The 15,951-nt window shown below is 45.1% G+C and overlaps 3 protein-coding genes across 3 annotated transcripts; 1 reads left to right on the top strand and 2 right to left on the bottom strand.

The window, feature by feature from the left end:
• Positions 1-928: 928 nt before the first annotated feature.
• BKA67DRAFT_541563 (Alpha/Beta hydrolase protein) lies at positions 929-1,987 on the bottom strand (the record flags this gene model as incomplete). The annotated part of the gene is made up of 5 exons (XM_046100958.1): positions 929-1,247; positions 1,294-1,366; positions 1,482-1,575; positions 1,856-1,939; positions 1,985-1,987. The coding sequence occupies 5 exons, from the start codon at positions 1,985-1,987 to the stop codon at positions 929-931; spliced, it is 573 nt and encodes a 190-aa protein (XP_045951851.1).
• Positions 1,988-2,360: 373 nt separating this feature from the next.
• BKA67DRAFT_696427 (Alpha/Beta hydrolase protein) lies at positions 2,361-3,335 on the top strand (the record flags this gene model as incomplete). The annotated part of the gene is made up of 2 exons (XM_046109346.1): positions 2,361-2,687; positions 2,715-3,335. 2 exons carry the CDS (start codon positions 2,361-2,363, stop codon positions 3,333-3,335), a joined length of 948 nt encoding a protein of 315 aa, XP_045951850.1.
• A 1,525-nt stretch (positions 3,336-4,860) lies between these two features.
• Positions 4,861-6,318, bottom strand: BKA67DRAFT_696426 (uncharacterized protein). Its single transcript, XM_046109345.1, has 2 exons — positions 5,787-6,318; positions 4,861-5,726 (listed from the first exon to the last, which is right to left on the bottom strand). Exons 1-2 carry the CDS (start codon positions 6,046-6,048, stop codon positions 5,203-5,205), a joined length of 786 nt encoding a protein of 261 aa, XP_045951849.1. The 5' UTR covers positions 6,049-6,318; the 3' UTR covers positions 4,861-5,202.
• Between the last annotated feature and the right edge of the window lie 9,633 nt (positions 6,319-15,951).

Genomic DNA, 15,951 nt, shown 5'->3' with positions numbered 1-15,951 from the left:
CGTGGGAGAAATTTTGTGGCAGTTCTACTTAGGACCAGGGTGGCAGATAAAAGTAAACGAAATATGTAAATTGTAAGTAGATTGAGGAAATACACCCCAGACAAATTTACAGGTTGCGTTATACCGGGCTGCCAGATCACTGGATTGAAAACAAGTTGAAGCCAGGAATATCCTTGGATCAACTTATGGGAGATATCTACGACGTTGATGGTGTCACCGGTATAGTCGCGCAAATAGCGTCGTATCCATTGCCCAAGGCTAAATTGGAACAGTTTGGTTCTGGTATGCAAGCCGTATTAGAGTTTCTTGAGTAGAAACGTATTGTGGCCATCCACCTGCATAGGTCAGGAGTCCCTCTGAGGTGTCCTTGGCGAAAGCAGCACAGGCACCACGGTCGTAGTCACCAATGGTCACCTGTTCCTGTGTGCTTTGGATGGGGTCCTGAGATACTGTGTCAAATAGAAGCAGGAGCTAGGAGATATTACTATAAGTTTTCCATCACAAATATAAGGTTGTAAGTGCTCACATCAGAACCATGATAAGCTCCACTTAGGAGATCAGTCAAGACAGCCAGGTAAGGAAAGTCTCCGAAATAACGATATCTCCAGAGAGGGTTTCCCATCCGCGACTGCTTGCCCGATTCTGACTGCATCTGCACACGTGTAGTAGCGGCCATTAAAGTCACTCCAGTAAGCGTCGCTAAGCCCTAGTGTGAAAGTACGGAAAAGCCCTGCCTCATTCTCAGTGTTGCCGACTAAATATCATCCCTTCGCAGCGTGGCGATCAACGTAATTCGCCCATGCGATTGTATCGTCAGCTGTAGGCCCAAATGCCGGGTTAACACCAATGCTTGTCTCCTCAGGGCCGAAAGCATCAATCATTTTATTCGTAGGCTTTGTTCGCATGCATCTTGTGATGTCACTCGCATCTATTCTGTTGCAACCCGAAGAGGCAGCAATTTGGAACCACTTTGCAGCCTGAGTCTCGCTGCTAAGTGCGGGAAGCCATTAACTGTGGCGCTCAACAAGATGAATCCGTTGTCGATGGGGTCTTCAGCCCATGCGTATGAGTAGAAATCTATCGTCCCAGCGCCTGCAGACTGACCGAAGACAGAAATGCGGTCGACATCGCCACCAAACTTTTCAACGTTGTTACGGATACGTTTCATTGCCAGTCTCCTATCCATCAAACCAAGGTTTGCAGGTGTCGCGGGGTTACGAGGGAAAACAAAAATGTTAAGACGATAACTAAGATAACGTAAGGATGGATGATCGAAAAATGTCAGGCACTTACTTCAATGAGATCAGAACAAAGTCAGTCTGGTCTGCAATGAACTTGCCATTGTACCCAAGTTCGCTGGAGCTGCCTGAAGAGAGAGGTCAGTAAAGTGCAGAGATGCTGCAGTACTAGACTTCGGCTAGACTTAAGCTTACCCAAGATGTAGGCACAACCATATATCTAGATAAGGACAGCCTTCTTACGTTCTCCGCTTTGGGGCTTTGTCCGGATGTTGATACTCAGGCAATCTTCGCTCTGGTCTGCACTACCACCAGTAGCTTGTATGCACGCGGGCCACTATACGCAAGACGGTAAGAAAGCCAAGAAATAGAGCTTGCCAGTAATGAAAGGGGAGTATGCTTGGGGGTGGGGTGGTAGGCGTAGGAGCGGCCAAAGGTGGTATCCCTAACGGAGCGGCTGCAATTGCAACAAGATCATGCGTCCAAGTTCTTCTCAATATGACGATAAGCGCCCCCACCTGCCGACGACCCGAGACTGGGCCGGACTACAAGGCATGCCGCACTGTCAGCTGATTCAATTAGCTTTGATGTTAGCAGCCCGTGAGCCTTAAACTGACCTTGCGAGTAAGTATGTATCTCAGCGTAGCCCAACGGCGGAAAGTGGAGTGATTGTTGGATTCGGTGCAACATAATTCTCCTACCTGGTAGTTGTCGAGTAGTATACCACTAGCGATGATATAACTTACCATTAGTGACAAACGAGAACTGCTGCCTGTTCGTACTTTGTGGAACAACAGCCAATATGGATTTTCAAACAAGACTACGACGTCCTTATCGTCATTCATTACTAAGCATAGTGTCTCCATGGGAATGTGACGTATACCCCTGTATTACTTGCTAACGTCAGGTTTATCTTGTTATTCTAGAAGACCCGGATTTAGTTCTATAAAAGACGACCGAGTCCTGAAGCAAGATCGATTGCTGCAGTGGGTACATTCTCACTCTGATTTACTCAGGCTACCTAATTCTGGACTCGCTAGCAACTGAATTACATTCCGCTTTAATCTTTTTAATTATATCGAGTCAAAATGGTCAATAAGAAACGTTCCATGCCCAACGGTTATGCTGGCCGCCGCACTGACATTTGGACAACTTGCAGTCGCCGAGCTACAGCCTCAATGGGTTCATTACGATAGAGATGGGATATACATTGCGGAAAACCTGTTCAGCCCCCAAAGCAACACCTCTACCTATTACACTTCGGGTCGTCGTCCAGCGATTGTGGTTGGACATCCTCACGGCGGTGTCAAAGAACAGACTTCAGGTTTGTTTGCGAGCCAGATAGCCGAGGGCACCAGCTTCATAACTTTAGACTTCGACGCAGCCTATCAAGTTGACAGCGGCGGGCTCCCTCGATATCTCGAAGACCCCTATCAGCGTGCCAACGATGTCCGCAACGCTGTGACATACCTCTAGACTCTTGACTCAGTGGACCCTAACCGCATTGGAGTGCTCGGTATTTGCGCCTCGGGCTGGTATGTCCCATTTACGGCTCAGACTGATGAGCGCATGAAAGCTGTTGCCACCGTTAGCGGTATTGACCTTGGTACCTTGAACTCTGAGGGTTTCGGTAGCTTCAACGGCCCCATGCTGCCTAATATCCGGACCCAACTCGCCGAAGCCAATCGGCAGCATCTGGCCGAGGCAAGAGGCGTACCACCAAATCTGACCCGCATCTTCCCGAACACCGCCGCCGATGTTATGCCACAACTGCCTGTCTTCTACCAGAAAAGCTACGATTACTATCAGACCCCGCGGGGTCACGTCAACGCAGCACCCAACTGGCACTTGTGGCGTAGTCTCGAAATGCTTGCCACCTATCGCAGCTATACGTACATGGACCTCATCTCACCACGGCCTCTACTGATGATTGCTGGCTCGGACGCGGACACATTGTATATGAGTCAGAGGGCAATTGATATAGCTGAGGAGCCCAACGAACTATTCCTCGTTCTGGGAATGATACACACAGATCTTTATGATCATAACGATTTGAGCCTACCCAAGTTATTGGAATTCTTCACCATACATCTCTAATATCGTGGAATCATTCATGAGGGTGGCGATGGATCCAGATATCCACATAGCTCGCGGACAAAGCAGACTTGCTCCACCCTTTCTTCATTTTGACTGTTACATGATCTGTCCTCAAATGAGTTAAGATGATTTAGTAAACCCGAGATAAAATAGCCATCGCTTCCATCCTTACCACACCCTTTCCGCTCTTTACTTATTAATCAGTCCATGAAAGGGCCTGCGAGCTCATCATAAGGCTTATAACCAAGGGACAAGACAGTAGTCCTGGTTCAATATATGGGGTATATAGCAAGCACGTTTTCGTTCCTCTACTTAGCCGTAACACTTGTTATAATATTAATGTAACGATCGCCAAGTCGTTAGGGCTGCCAGATGCTATATATCAGTCCTATCCGTCCTGTCGCTAGTTAGTCCGCCAGTTTGCAGTCTTGTTCTAATCCAAGTCTTTGGTTTTCGTCGTCGCACCTCACTTACGTCGCCCTCTTTTCGTGACCGTCTTACAGTCATTATAATAAGAATCTTTATAAACATTACATTATTAATAAAATAATAGTACACGTTCCTTTTACTACTATATAAGTTGTATCGTTTATTATAAAAATATAAAGTTAAAAAATAACGGCAATTCAATTTATTTCGCAAAGTTCAGTCAAATACTACGTATCTCTTTTATAAGCAGTTTACGGACGAGGTACGATATCAGGATACGGATAATGCGGTGGCGGCCATCTCGCGTATTTCTGAAGAGGTCTCGGAGCGGCTAACGGATATCATCCCGTGCGGCGACCACGTGCTGAGTAAGACCTGGGCGGGCTATCTGGCACATGGAAGGCCTTGCACGTCCACGGTCGTTACCCATAACGACTCTGAATGAAATTACGCTCTGCAATATCATTTCCGAACCTTCTGTAGTCAGTGGTTCTCTACTATAATTCTTCAAAGTCTTGTCTCCCTCACTTTTCGGTGATGTGTTGATTGCAACGAGTCTGTACTGTTTCTTTAGTTCAGGACTGGCAGGGAATCTCTAGTACAAACGCGGGAAAGGCATGTCTTCAAAGCTGAGAGATGTTGGAACCGTGTTATCGGACCTTGGTCACAATAGCTCAATTTCGTCTCTTTCTCGTCAGTCTCAGCTTCCATTGCCTTCTTGTACGAACGCATCCGTTGCTGATAAGTCTACTCTCAATTTGACGTGCCACTTCCTCATGGAATAGGATCCAACATGTACCTCATTTTTCTATGCTGTAATATTCGTACAATTCATGGCTGGATGGGTAGCGAACCTTCCTAGAAGTAATCCGTCATTGACATGGAAAGAGTAGGTATTCTAACTTGAACCTTGTCCCCAGAATAAACATGTTACATTTGTCATATGATACTTGTGGCGTGATCATGAACACATCTCATCCATTCAGTCCCATGTACTTCGAGAACGAGCAGCATCCAAAGGACAGAGCTCAGTGATATTTGCTATGAACATATACTCGGGCTGTATTGAGAGCTTTCGAGGACTGATTTTAATCATGCTCATCTTTAGTACTGTTGCAAGGAACTGGTTCACGATGTAAATAGGATTGGTACATATGTATCACTCAACATCGTGTTCAATAATACTTGGTAGAAAGAAAAGAGTGTATTGACTGGCCTGTCTGAATAAAAGATTCGCGCAAGGGGCGCACTGTAGGCGAGCAAGATCATACTTCATGACATCATACTCATTCAAGCATCTAAGACTTGCTAGATGTTTAGCTACTTTGCCGTAGCAATAAAAGCGTCGTAGTAGTGAATCATCCATGCAAGTTACCAGAAGAATATTAAAATCTCTGCTTCATCCCCATAGACAATGGATGTAAGCGCTTAACAAACCCTAGATGATGAGGGTAGGGTTGACAGTAAGAGCGGGGACTGTAGGGTCGATAGGGTTGATAGGGCGGCCAGTGGGGGCAAGGGTGGCAGAGTTGTCCTGGATGATAGTGTACCTGATGTTGTCGAAGGAAGTCGAACCCAGAACATTGAGGCCGTCGTAGTCCGTAGCCAGTCTAATGGTGGTGAGACCACTGCTAAAGGAGCTTCTGAGTATCGCAGGTTGCATGTTGGATATAACTGTGTCAGTGGGGTTGAAGGTGAACGTCTGGTAAGCCACGAGCCTGTCAAGGCTGTCGTAACCAGCAACTGCAATTCTGCAGCTCACGGGAAGTGTAAGCGCAGCGCCGTTGCAGCCGAAGAAAAACGAGCTGATGCCGAAGCTCTGGGTTCTAGATCCAAAGAATCTAGACGTGATGAAGGCTCTACCGTTAAGCAATCTGGTAAGCGCTCCGAAGGCGCCCACATTAGTCGGTGACCGTGGCCGAATGGCAGCGAGAAGGCCGCCGTTACCAGCACTGACGGCAGCTACATTCGTTTCTGTTAGCTAGTTTGCTTTGGTTACTTTAAATTCTTTAGATATCTTACCAATACCTCTCCAGAAAAGACCTCCGTAGTAACCAATTTCATTTATACCAAGTCCGCTGGTGTCTATTGCCTCAAAGTCTGCAAAACCTGTAAGGTTCACCAACGCACGGGCTTCGATGTCACGCTCCTCGCTTACGAAAGCGTCACGCGTGTTCACCTCGACATCGCGGGCACCAAGTTCAACGGCAGTATTATCCACAACGGGGAAACCCTTGACGAAAGCCGCGGCCAAGATGACGAAAGTTGCAATATTCTTCAACATTTTATTTGTGAGATCAGGGGGTAGTGGTGCGAATTGAGAGGTACTTTCTACTGAAGAATGAGTAGATCTGTGACTTGTGTCTGATGATTGTCCTTACTTTCGGTTGGGGTGCTCCTTATATAGTCAATCAAGCTTGCTTGAACATCAAAGAACTGAAACTAGAGCTTTAAACAATGGTGGTACCGATACCTCTCTGGGATTCATGCAGTGAGTATGCAGTTCAAAGAATGGCCCGGGTCAAAACAGTGAACGCTTACGACATGACTACATTTCTCTCGTTAAGTGTAACTTCAATGCGTCGGATGTCCTCTGCATCCATTTTTCTTTTTCTTTTCTTTCAAGGCGGTAAGCTTCTACCCTAGCTTCGAGTCAATCTCGATCTTCGTGACGGGTGGATATGCACGCGACCACAAAAAGAAATAGTCTCACACTATATCGTAGTTGGGTGAGCAGCTAAATATACAACATACATTGACCGAGGAAAAAAACGATATTGTTAATCTGGTGTTTGGTTATTGTCTTGTACAAACACATTTACTTGAAGTAGCAAGAGGGCATTGCCTTGAATTAACGTCCTCGGTGCATGGCAAAATCGCCCCATGAAAAGATTTAGGTGGATCACGAATTCTAGCTTTAGCTTATATCTAGACCAGCTGATAATAGTGGGATTGCTTCCATTGGATATTGAGGTTAACGCTTGCGTGACATATTCGAACCAAGCCATTTACTATGTGATGCTGCCATTCAGGTTGGGTAGATACAAATCTATGCTGAACTCAAGCTCATTCCTTCAATTCTGTTACAAACCGCTTCTTCGATCTCCGGCCTAAACCTCATGGTGTGGAACAGCCTTCAGGTTAATATCTAGATTGTTAATTAAGCACCACGCTAATAAGGGAAATAAACGCATTCAAGATAGCACAGAAGCTGTCGGTTTGTCTCAATAAAGGCAAATTCGGTCAAAAAGTCGGTGTAGAAACCCAGGATTGCTTCCCCGATGTTCTTGTTAACAAGCCACTTCCACCTGTCTGAGTTTTAACTACTATCCCGCTGTGTATCAAGACGGGAAAACTGTGAGTGTCTCACCACGATCAAATGACTAGCCGCGAAACAGCCGTAAGAATATGCCCTTTAAAAATCTCTACCTTGGCAGTCTAAAGGTGCGAAAAACAATAGATGGACAGCAGACTTTGTCCTTCATACCCTTTCAACCTTGCACAGATATTATTTACAACCATGAGCTCTCGTCTCTGGAATCACATAAATCTGGTTATGTTACGGTTAATGTAGAACAGAGAAATACTGAATACTTCAATATCGTATTGCCTGTATTAAGCCTAACTCCCACGTCTATCCGGCCAAAAAATCGCTATAAGAGCGGTTACTTATTGTAATAAGAGCGCTAAGAGACTGACTTCAAAGACAGATTAGCAAGGACGCAATCTAGTCCGAAGAATGATAATCATAGACTGAGACTATGTTTCGGAAAAGAAGCGAGCTTCAAAATCCAACAGGAACACCAGTAAATAAAATGCGGAGATACTTCATACTTTCATCCTTTATTTAGTATACTATCCTTCGGGTTGGCCAACTGGAAGACTCTTAATGTCGCCTGACTGGCCTTGAAATAAAGTATAACACGAATCATCGGAGTAGTCCACTTTTAATGTTAGTATCGCCTCTTGTCTAACTATAGCGAACTTACTGTATTTGCGGATAGCATTAACTCCGGCAATCGTAGGGCAGCTATCTCTCTCCTTATCGCCTCTATAACTTATTGCGCTTTCCTATGGCGTATCCGCGATCACGTTGCCTTGGTTGCTAGGGCACAGCTATGCCCGGTCTAGTTGCGTCTTCTAATATTAGCCTTCTTCGATCATATCGTTCTTCAGCTAGATGTCAAACAAGTGCTTGTTGTGAGAGATCTTCCAAGAAAGGTCCGTCCGCAACTAGTGTGCAGTCAAAGAAGCTATAGCGGATGCCATAATCAAGGATTGGTCCGTATACTTACAAAAGGGTGAAGCAGACTAAGCCAATGCCCCGTCTCATGAACAGCAGTCATGCCCAGGTTGTAATTAGCCATCTCTTTTCCGTACATAGTTCCAGTAAACATACAACACCCATCCTTGGCGAAATTCAGCGCAGCGAGGTAATGTGCACTGGCCTAGCGTGTCCGCAGGCGGGTTCTTGGAGAAAAAGAGGTTCAGATCCGCGTGTGTGGCGGACCGATACTGCTTCAAGTAGCTCTGGATCCAGGCACCGGCCTTCTTGTTAGGGAAGATACCGGCGCCGGTGGCCCTGGTGTTGTCCTTGATCGTGACGCCTGCCGATGTTTACGTTCAGCCAACTTCCATAAATTTGTCAATGTTTTCGCTCCCAACATGTAACGGTCAAGATGATGTCGATCGACGGGAATCTTTGGAGCAAAGCGCATCTCGTCTCGGCCTTGAGCGGTGATGTCGGCACTGTTTTGATTAATCGCCCCGGGTTTGATCAGTTTCATGCAATGACGAGGGTATGCTTCAAGCACAGAGATGGCGAGCCTCCTCCCCTAGAAATTTTCGTCTTCTTGGATGTGTGCCTGAATATACAAATACGTGCGAGAGGTTTTAATTGGGGTGCTTTGTTTGTGTATATGGATTGAGTTCGTGTCCTCAAGGGTGGGCACTGGTGGAGATTGTTTCGCCCGATCCAACTCGGGCCATTCTTTGAGGCGGTGCAATACCCCCGCCTTCGTGGTGGCCCGTCCGCGGGAGCTACTTTCAAGCTTCGAACACAATACCCGTGGCACGGGACCGTTGAACAATTCCACCGATGCAAAACCACCATTCTACACAAGCGGTCGACAGCTCGCATGGGAATTGGTTCCACTACGCTGCACCAGAGCATACGGTGGTTCTATTGTAAATCATAGTGTCCTAGTAGGGTGCACTTTCCTATCGCCATCTAAAAAAGTATAGTGTTGGATCATGCCTTCTAGATTCGTTGAACGAGATAATGCTACGATAATCGCGAAGACATTGATGTCGCACTTTTATGTAAGCTTATGCGTTGATATAAATTATGTACAGCGCCAAGATACAAAAAACAGAGGTCGCCACAGAGCCTGATTCATATCTTGCTTTCTTTATGGCTTCGGAACGCCCCTCCGCGAAGGATTTGACGTAAGACTGGCCCTCCGTGCTAGTTCAATAATCGAGGAAGTTCTCCCCATCATCACCCATCGGGCCCAGGGAGCTACATCGTGCCAGTTATCCCCTGACGCTCATCTTGGTGAGGATGACGCCCGTCGCTTTTCGCGTTTTGAATAGTTTTTGGGTTTCGGGCCGGAGTTTGAGCATGCCTCTTATTGACGTCGTAGAACTGGAAAATAAGGCCACCAAGGCCGCGGAAATGGGGGTGGCGAATGATGACCCAGACATGACAGCCCGCAAGTCGCAGTCGCCTTCCGAATGATTATGAAAGGGACCAGAGCGACAGGAAACCTCGAGCCCATCCTTGGAGTCGTGTCGTTGCAAGTTATTTAGCCAGGTAGACACCGCATTACAGCCCCATGTATAGTAGCTATATCGTCGGTCGAAGCTGTCCGACTGTGGGCTTAAGGAGCGGTGAATCCAAAAGAGTTGCTTGCGAAGACTTTTGAAAATACCCTCCTCTTACGCTGGATATGGAACACCCTTGCAGTTGCCTTAGTCACCAGCAGCATCCAACATGATGAATCCCATGTTGTGAGCCTTTATGATCGTAATTCGCAACTCAAGTGACGCGAATTGAAGCTCACATGATCTACTTATTACCAATGGCCAACGTCCATCATTTGCTATATTTCAGAGCCGTGAATCGATTGATTCCTGCATGGGAAATTTAGCCTCCAAATCATCCGCAGTGGGTGTTCTAAGTGGCATCCAGATCTTTTTTTATCACCTAAACCAGCAATGCCACAAATCAATTTACTTTATTTACTTCAAAACAACTATTCTCAAACATATTAGTATTCCAGGCAATATCGGAAATTAACGCTGCAAGAGGTGGTGCTTGCAAGAGCCGCTGATCCCGGTTATTACATGATATGCACTGCACTGCATGTCGTTGCGGCGAACGAAATACTGAATGTTGTACTCGCTAAAAACTGCATAAGCTGGTGTCGCTTCGGTCCTTGTGGTCGTACAACATGCCTGCCGCCGGAATGATGTTTCATACGGGCGGGAAAGGAAAAAACTACTCGGGTGCCTTTTACTGCGATGAGCTACCTTATAAAAAGCAATGCATACTACGCGCACCCATTATGTAATGATAAGCAGCCTACAACATGTGATCCTGCACTCATAACCGGTAGCTCTCGGATCTGTGTAACGTGCTGTTCCTCCGTCGAACGCCACGGGCCATTCATATGAGCCAATGTGTCTCAACATAATTGCCTGCCCCTACATACAAACTTTCTTTAACGTAAAACGTTTTTGTTTCATTTGGCAAGCAGGCAAGCTGGAGGCAAGCCGCCTTCTGGATTGACCCGCATACGCCAGCCAACCCCTAGAGTAGGCTTCTGCGAGGTTGGAACGTCAATGTCGCTAATTTTGATCTTTGTGATCCACGGCTAATCCAAAGACATAACTAACCTTAATCCTGTGGTCTCATAAAGACACATTCCTTGGTTGAACAATTTTCAGCTTTGTCAAGTTGACTTTATTATTCGAGACTTTGAAAAGGTTACATTGCTAACGACCTGCCGTACGCGCATAATTTAAAAGTTACTATCCGAAATCAAATTTAGGTTTGAGAGTTGCATGCTTAATTCTATCCGGACTACCGGGGTGAGAAAAAAAAGAAAGATATTTGAAACAGTATAGCTATGCCAAGCACCCATTCCTACGAAGATACTACTTCAAGTCAGTTGATGCCCCTCATTATTAAGCAATTGTTAGACACGCCCATGCGTAGCTTGAAAGCATTCCCGGTACAAATCCAAGATAACTAAATAAAGTAAACCTAGGGGATGTGTAGCTGAATTATAGGCACTTGACTCCTTTTGTAGTACTGGATCAACTAAACTGTGGATTTACAGGCTTCTGAGTGAATTATATGATCGCCTTTCTATAGTAGGACGCCGACTGCATAAACCCAGCAGCGATTATGCATCAAGTGCATATGAGACGCATAAGATGTCGCCGTACATACCATTGTTGATATCATCCTCGGTAATAGCACTCTCTACACCAATAAGAGGTTCCAAGATCATTTTTGGCGCCGACTTAGTGCCCTCTTAATAATACTGCTAATTCTGGTAAATTCATCACAGCTTGGCCCCGGCAGATCCACTGAAATTCGTTTAAACCATAATCTGCACAAATATAACACTATTTTGAAATGTACCTTGCCACGATTCTCCATAAGACCCACATTTGTCGACGTTAAGCGAAGCTAAATTAGTAGGAAAGGTAAAAGGTTCATGTGCCTCGTAGATCTTAAAAATGTGGTGCGGCTGAGCTCGTATTAACGGTGATTACCCAACATCCCATTGCTTCTCCAAAAGTCATGGCACCTAAATGACACGATACGTCGATGTTTCTAACTTGCAAATTCACAGTCTCATCTTTTCTTGTGTTATATTTGGGGACAACTTTGCGAACTAGCTGGCAGTCATGTCAACGCTCGTCACCAAGAACGGTGCCAACGATATCTTACCACTATGAATATTTCACTTCCAGCAACAACATTGTACATTATTTCGACTCCAATGTGCTCTATGGGAACGAATATCTTGTCATTTCTCGGCAAAACATGTAATGCAACTCGCCTCAATGGTTCGGAAGATGGACCTCGGTCTCAAGCCACAAATGCCAAAGGATGATGGTAATTAGTGCATTAAATGAACTCGCATTTCCATAAACGTATCTTGACAAACCAATATAGACTGAAACACGACTAAAAAAGCCGAATTAGCCGGTCAGCGAAGTGAGCTTGACATTAACAACATGAAGCTGTTATGATCATTCATCTCTTCGAGCCGTGTTGCATTGAAATGTCCATGAGTGGAGGCACTATGTGTACGTTTGCTCTGACACCATCTGCTGGCTCTCATGACCTCCCATTACAAGCAAAACGATATACCATTTTCTACGCGCTGTCTTCCAAGACTCTGCGTGCTCTTAATGTTGAACACAATCAATTATTTCAGGATAGTCTTCTGGCAACATTATGTACTATGTTGAATGAGGATACTTGTTATCATACGTTCTAAGCCAATTGTCAGAACACGTTCCATATGATCATAGTATGTAATCAACTTCACCAAATTTCTTTCCGTATTGTGCCTTCTGAGTCATCACTGCAAGTGTTAGAAGCAATGGAACCTTTGATTTTCGGGCCGATCTGGTAACTCAGACTTTTCGAATTAGTAAGCTTCCAAAGTTTAATCAATTATTGGCCGTATTATAAAAAGTAATCGTACTTACAAGTGAATAAATTGTACTTGGTTTTTAATCCACGGCGAGCATTCAACCATGTGGAATAATGATTGGATGCAATTTGGTCGCGTGGAGCCTCATACTCTTGCTGAGTAGCTTAAAAGAAGGCAAGTGTGCTATAGCAATTCAGATAAAAGATCGTAAGGATAGTTTCATTGTTTCTGCGATCTTTTCAAGTGAAACTGATTGTATCAGTGATTACGATAGATTAATAAATGTGTATGATTATGGATAGACGGAGTCGATTTCATTGAGTCGTTACATCTACAACTGCAACTCGCTAATTATCTCTACCTATTCAGGTCAGGTAGTTATGATCTAAGCATCGACTCTTGTAGATAACCTATGAATTGAAGCCCGTATTCGGGTAACAAGGGATACACAACATCTCCAAGCCTCTTGACTAGACCGACATAATTTCCTACATATCGAAATTAGTCTAAAGCATAGCGGGGGAGGTCCCGGGTCATCTATCCAGGGTGAAAGGCAACTGGTTTAAAGATCATGAGACCGGGAAGGATCGATTGTATATCACACGGTTTGAAAGGCTCTTGCCTTGCAGTCCTCTATGTGAAATATCAGATCTGCCAGGTAAGTTCGAGACGTCACCCACGCCGGAGGCAATACTGAGTATAACCACGACCATATAAAGATGTCTTACGTAGTCGCATCGAGACATTAACCATCAACTTCATCAAATCAAGAACCAAACAATTTGTAGAGTCCTACTAAGCTAGAGCAATGGTAGTCTTTGTCATGAAGTTAATGACTATAGTCAAGCCGTCTTGGCTATTTCATACCTTAGTGCTTCTGCTACTGCATGAATAAAAATACACTATGGTCGCAAAATGCTAATAACTCTCAAGTCTAAACCTCAGTGGTATCGGAGCTTGCTTTTACCTTTGGAGACAAGTTCGACTTGATCCTCAACAACTCCAGACTCTGCTCTGGATCCGACATTCACTCCTGACCCGACTGCTGAGCCCACGACGGAGTCTATTCTCGAGCCAACTCCTGATCCGACCACAACTCCAGAACCTATCCCAAGCGGACCCACGCTTTAGCGACCTATCACAAGCTATTTTTGCATATCTTACTGGCGCAACGTCTCTCAAAGACTTCTGAGTTTGCCTCACCAGGGCTCTGCCTCTGCTAACTCTTATACCCGCTATCAACGCGAGAACCACCTCCAATATCTTCGCCTAAAACATGCTTGCACAGGAGAATTGGCCTTTTGGCCACACAAATCTGGGATTTGGCCATGTATCTTGGATTGATTTCTAGTCTTCAATAGTGGAATGGGTCGAAAGTGTTTTGGTGCCGAAGAAGCTTTCCGTGTCGATACCCGTCGGTGGTGTTGTATGCCCGGTAGAATTAATTATATTGTTCTGCCTAGTTAGTCCAGAAATGACACTTTTATATTAAATCATCAATCAAGGATTTCATAGCACCTAACACCTCATCTTCTCACACTCGGTATTTAAAAAGCGCTGATAATGTGATGCAGCTGAAGAACCCAGTTTTCAACGTCTCGATGTCGGTTACATCGACTTCCATATGGATTACTTGCACATCTATTAATCATCCATTCTTCCAATTTCAACTTCTTTACTACAAACCATTGTTGCAAGGTAAATCCAAGATAGGACCTGTCTTTGTTGCTGCGAGGGTTGAAACTAGGGTAATTCTTGTCCGGCTTGCAAACAAATAAATCAAATCAAATTGAGGGTCCCATTTGATTTGATTTAGGTATATGGAAATTTGAACCGCAATTATATGTCGTATTTATTCGACATGCTACGACCGAGCTAAGAAAGGAAACCGTCTCATGTAAAAATGTCTTCGCGCCTGTGCGTTGAGATACGTATCGAGTAGGGTATACCTAACAACCTATGCGCTTTCTAGGAACTCGACACATAGCACTTCCACGAGGATGTGCTGTATAATTCCTAACTGCCTGACTCCTGCTGCTCTTAGTAGCGTAATTTTGACTCCCTTGTTGACGAGTGGGATGCTACATCTATCGCATTCCAAGTTGCTGAGCAGGTTGAGTACTAATTTCCTGTGATCCGAGGCTACTGCTGGCACTATTCCCTGAGAAATCTTTTTGATCCGCAAAACAACATTGTCGTCCTAGCTCGACAGCTGTGACGCTCCTTTGTTAAACACTGCCGGCAAGCTTCTGCGACTAAGGTGATAATCCCGTTAGTATCACTATGCTCTTGCTTGATCATCTTGAAAAGGCGATTCAAAGTACGAAGATTCTGGCCCCGTATGACATCCAAGTGCAAGTGTTTTCGTGACACTAGCAGTCAGGAACGATTGGTACGAAAATCGCAATACATGCCATCAGTTCCTAGGCTAACAGTTCCTCTTCTCCAGACGCCTTCCACATCTGAACTGGCCCTAGGACAATCACCACGTTCAGAAACGCCCAAGTTCAGAATCAAATCGCTAGTCACGCTGGGAGATTATATTAGGGCGGCCTCAATCCTAAGACGCCTGTTCGTAGTGATGAACTTTTTTTGACAAACATCCCCTTGTTTCGATACTTGAAATGTCGACAATTCAAAAACTCTTTTGGGGATATTGCAAAGACGCCTGAATACTTCTGGCAGAAAATCAGACCGGGTGTCTGTAAAGTGGTTCACACGAAAAGAGAGATATCTCTGCTGTCCTTCACAATTTCTTTCTACAGTCATTCTAAGGCATTGGATCCCTCGCCATATATCATGTGTATGTAAACGTCAAAGATTCTCAGCAGGCAATATACCTCGTCCTCAGACCTCCCTGTATGCCTCTTAAAGACCCAAGACATACCCCGCGTGATTGGTCTTGCCCAAGTCCGTGCTATCTTGCAGAACCTTCGAGTCAATCCCAGTGACATGGGCAATTATAGACCTCAACGAGGACTTGTGATCATGCAAAGCCGATGACTCGTCGTAGAATTCCACCAACCGTGGCACTATAAACTCCTGAAGTGTCCAGCCCCGCGTATGTCACCGGCAATGTTGGAAACTCAACTTGAAAGGCGTATTGCTTTTGAGGTTGGGCAGGTACACGGCGCAGAAAGCCCAGTTCGGATACCATTTAAACATAGAGTAAATGACCTTTGAAAGTTGAACACTAATTGACTTGTCAATGCGACACGTGTCGTAGTCTAAATTTTGCTGGCGGTCGAACTTACGAATGCCCTTGATCTTAACTATTTCGACTTTTTGTGTGACGAGTTCAGAGGGCTGGTCGTCTTGGAAAAAACCTCTTCGTCATCATTGCCCCATATATCCGACAAAATGGCATAAGATCGATGTACTGGAATAGTATGAGACACTAGCCGTCCAGTTTTAATGCAGCGACGTAGCATAGAGAGCAAGCGAGATGATGGTGTAATATATGAATATAGTAGGCACTTCGTGAAGCTCTGAAGGTCGTTAATATT

This window comes from Truncatella angustata (assembly GCF_020726525.1).
Source record: "Truncatella angustata strain MPI-SDFR-AT-0073 chromosome Unknown BKA67scaffold_11, whole genome shotgun sequence".
In the NCBI taxonomy this organism is placed as follows: domain Eukaryota; kingdom Fungi; phylum Ascomycota; class Sordariomycetes; order Amphisphaeriales; family Sporocadaceae; genus Truncatella; species Truncatella angustata.
Note: the sequence above shows the minus strand (reverse complement) of the source record. Positions and strands in the feature narration are given on the sequence as shown.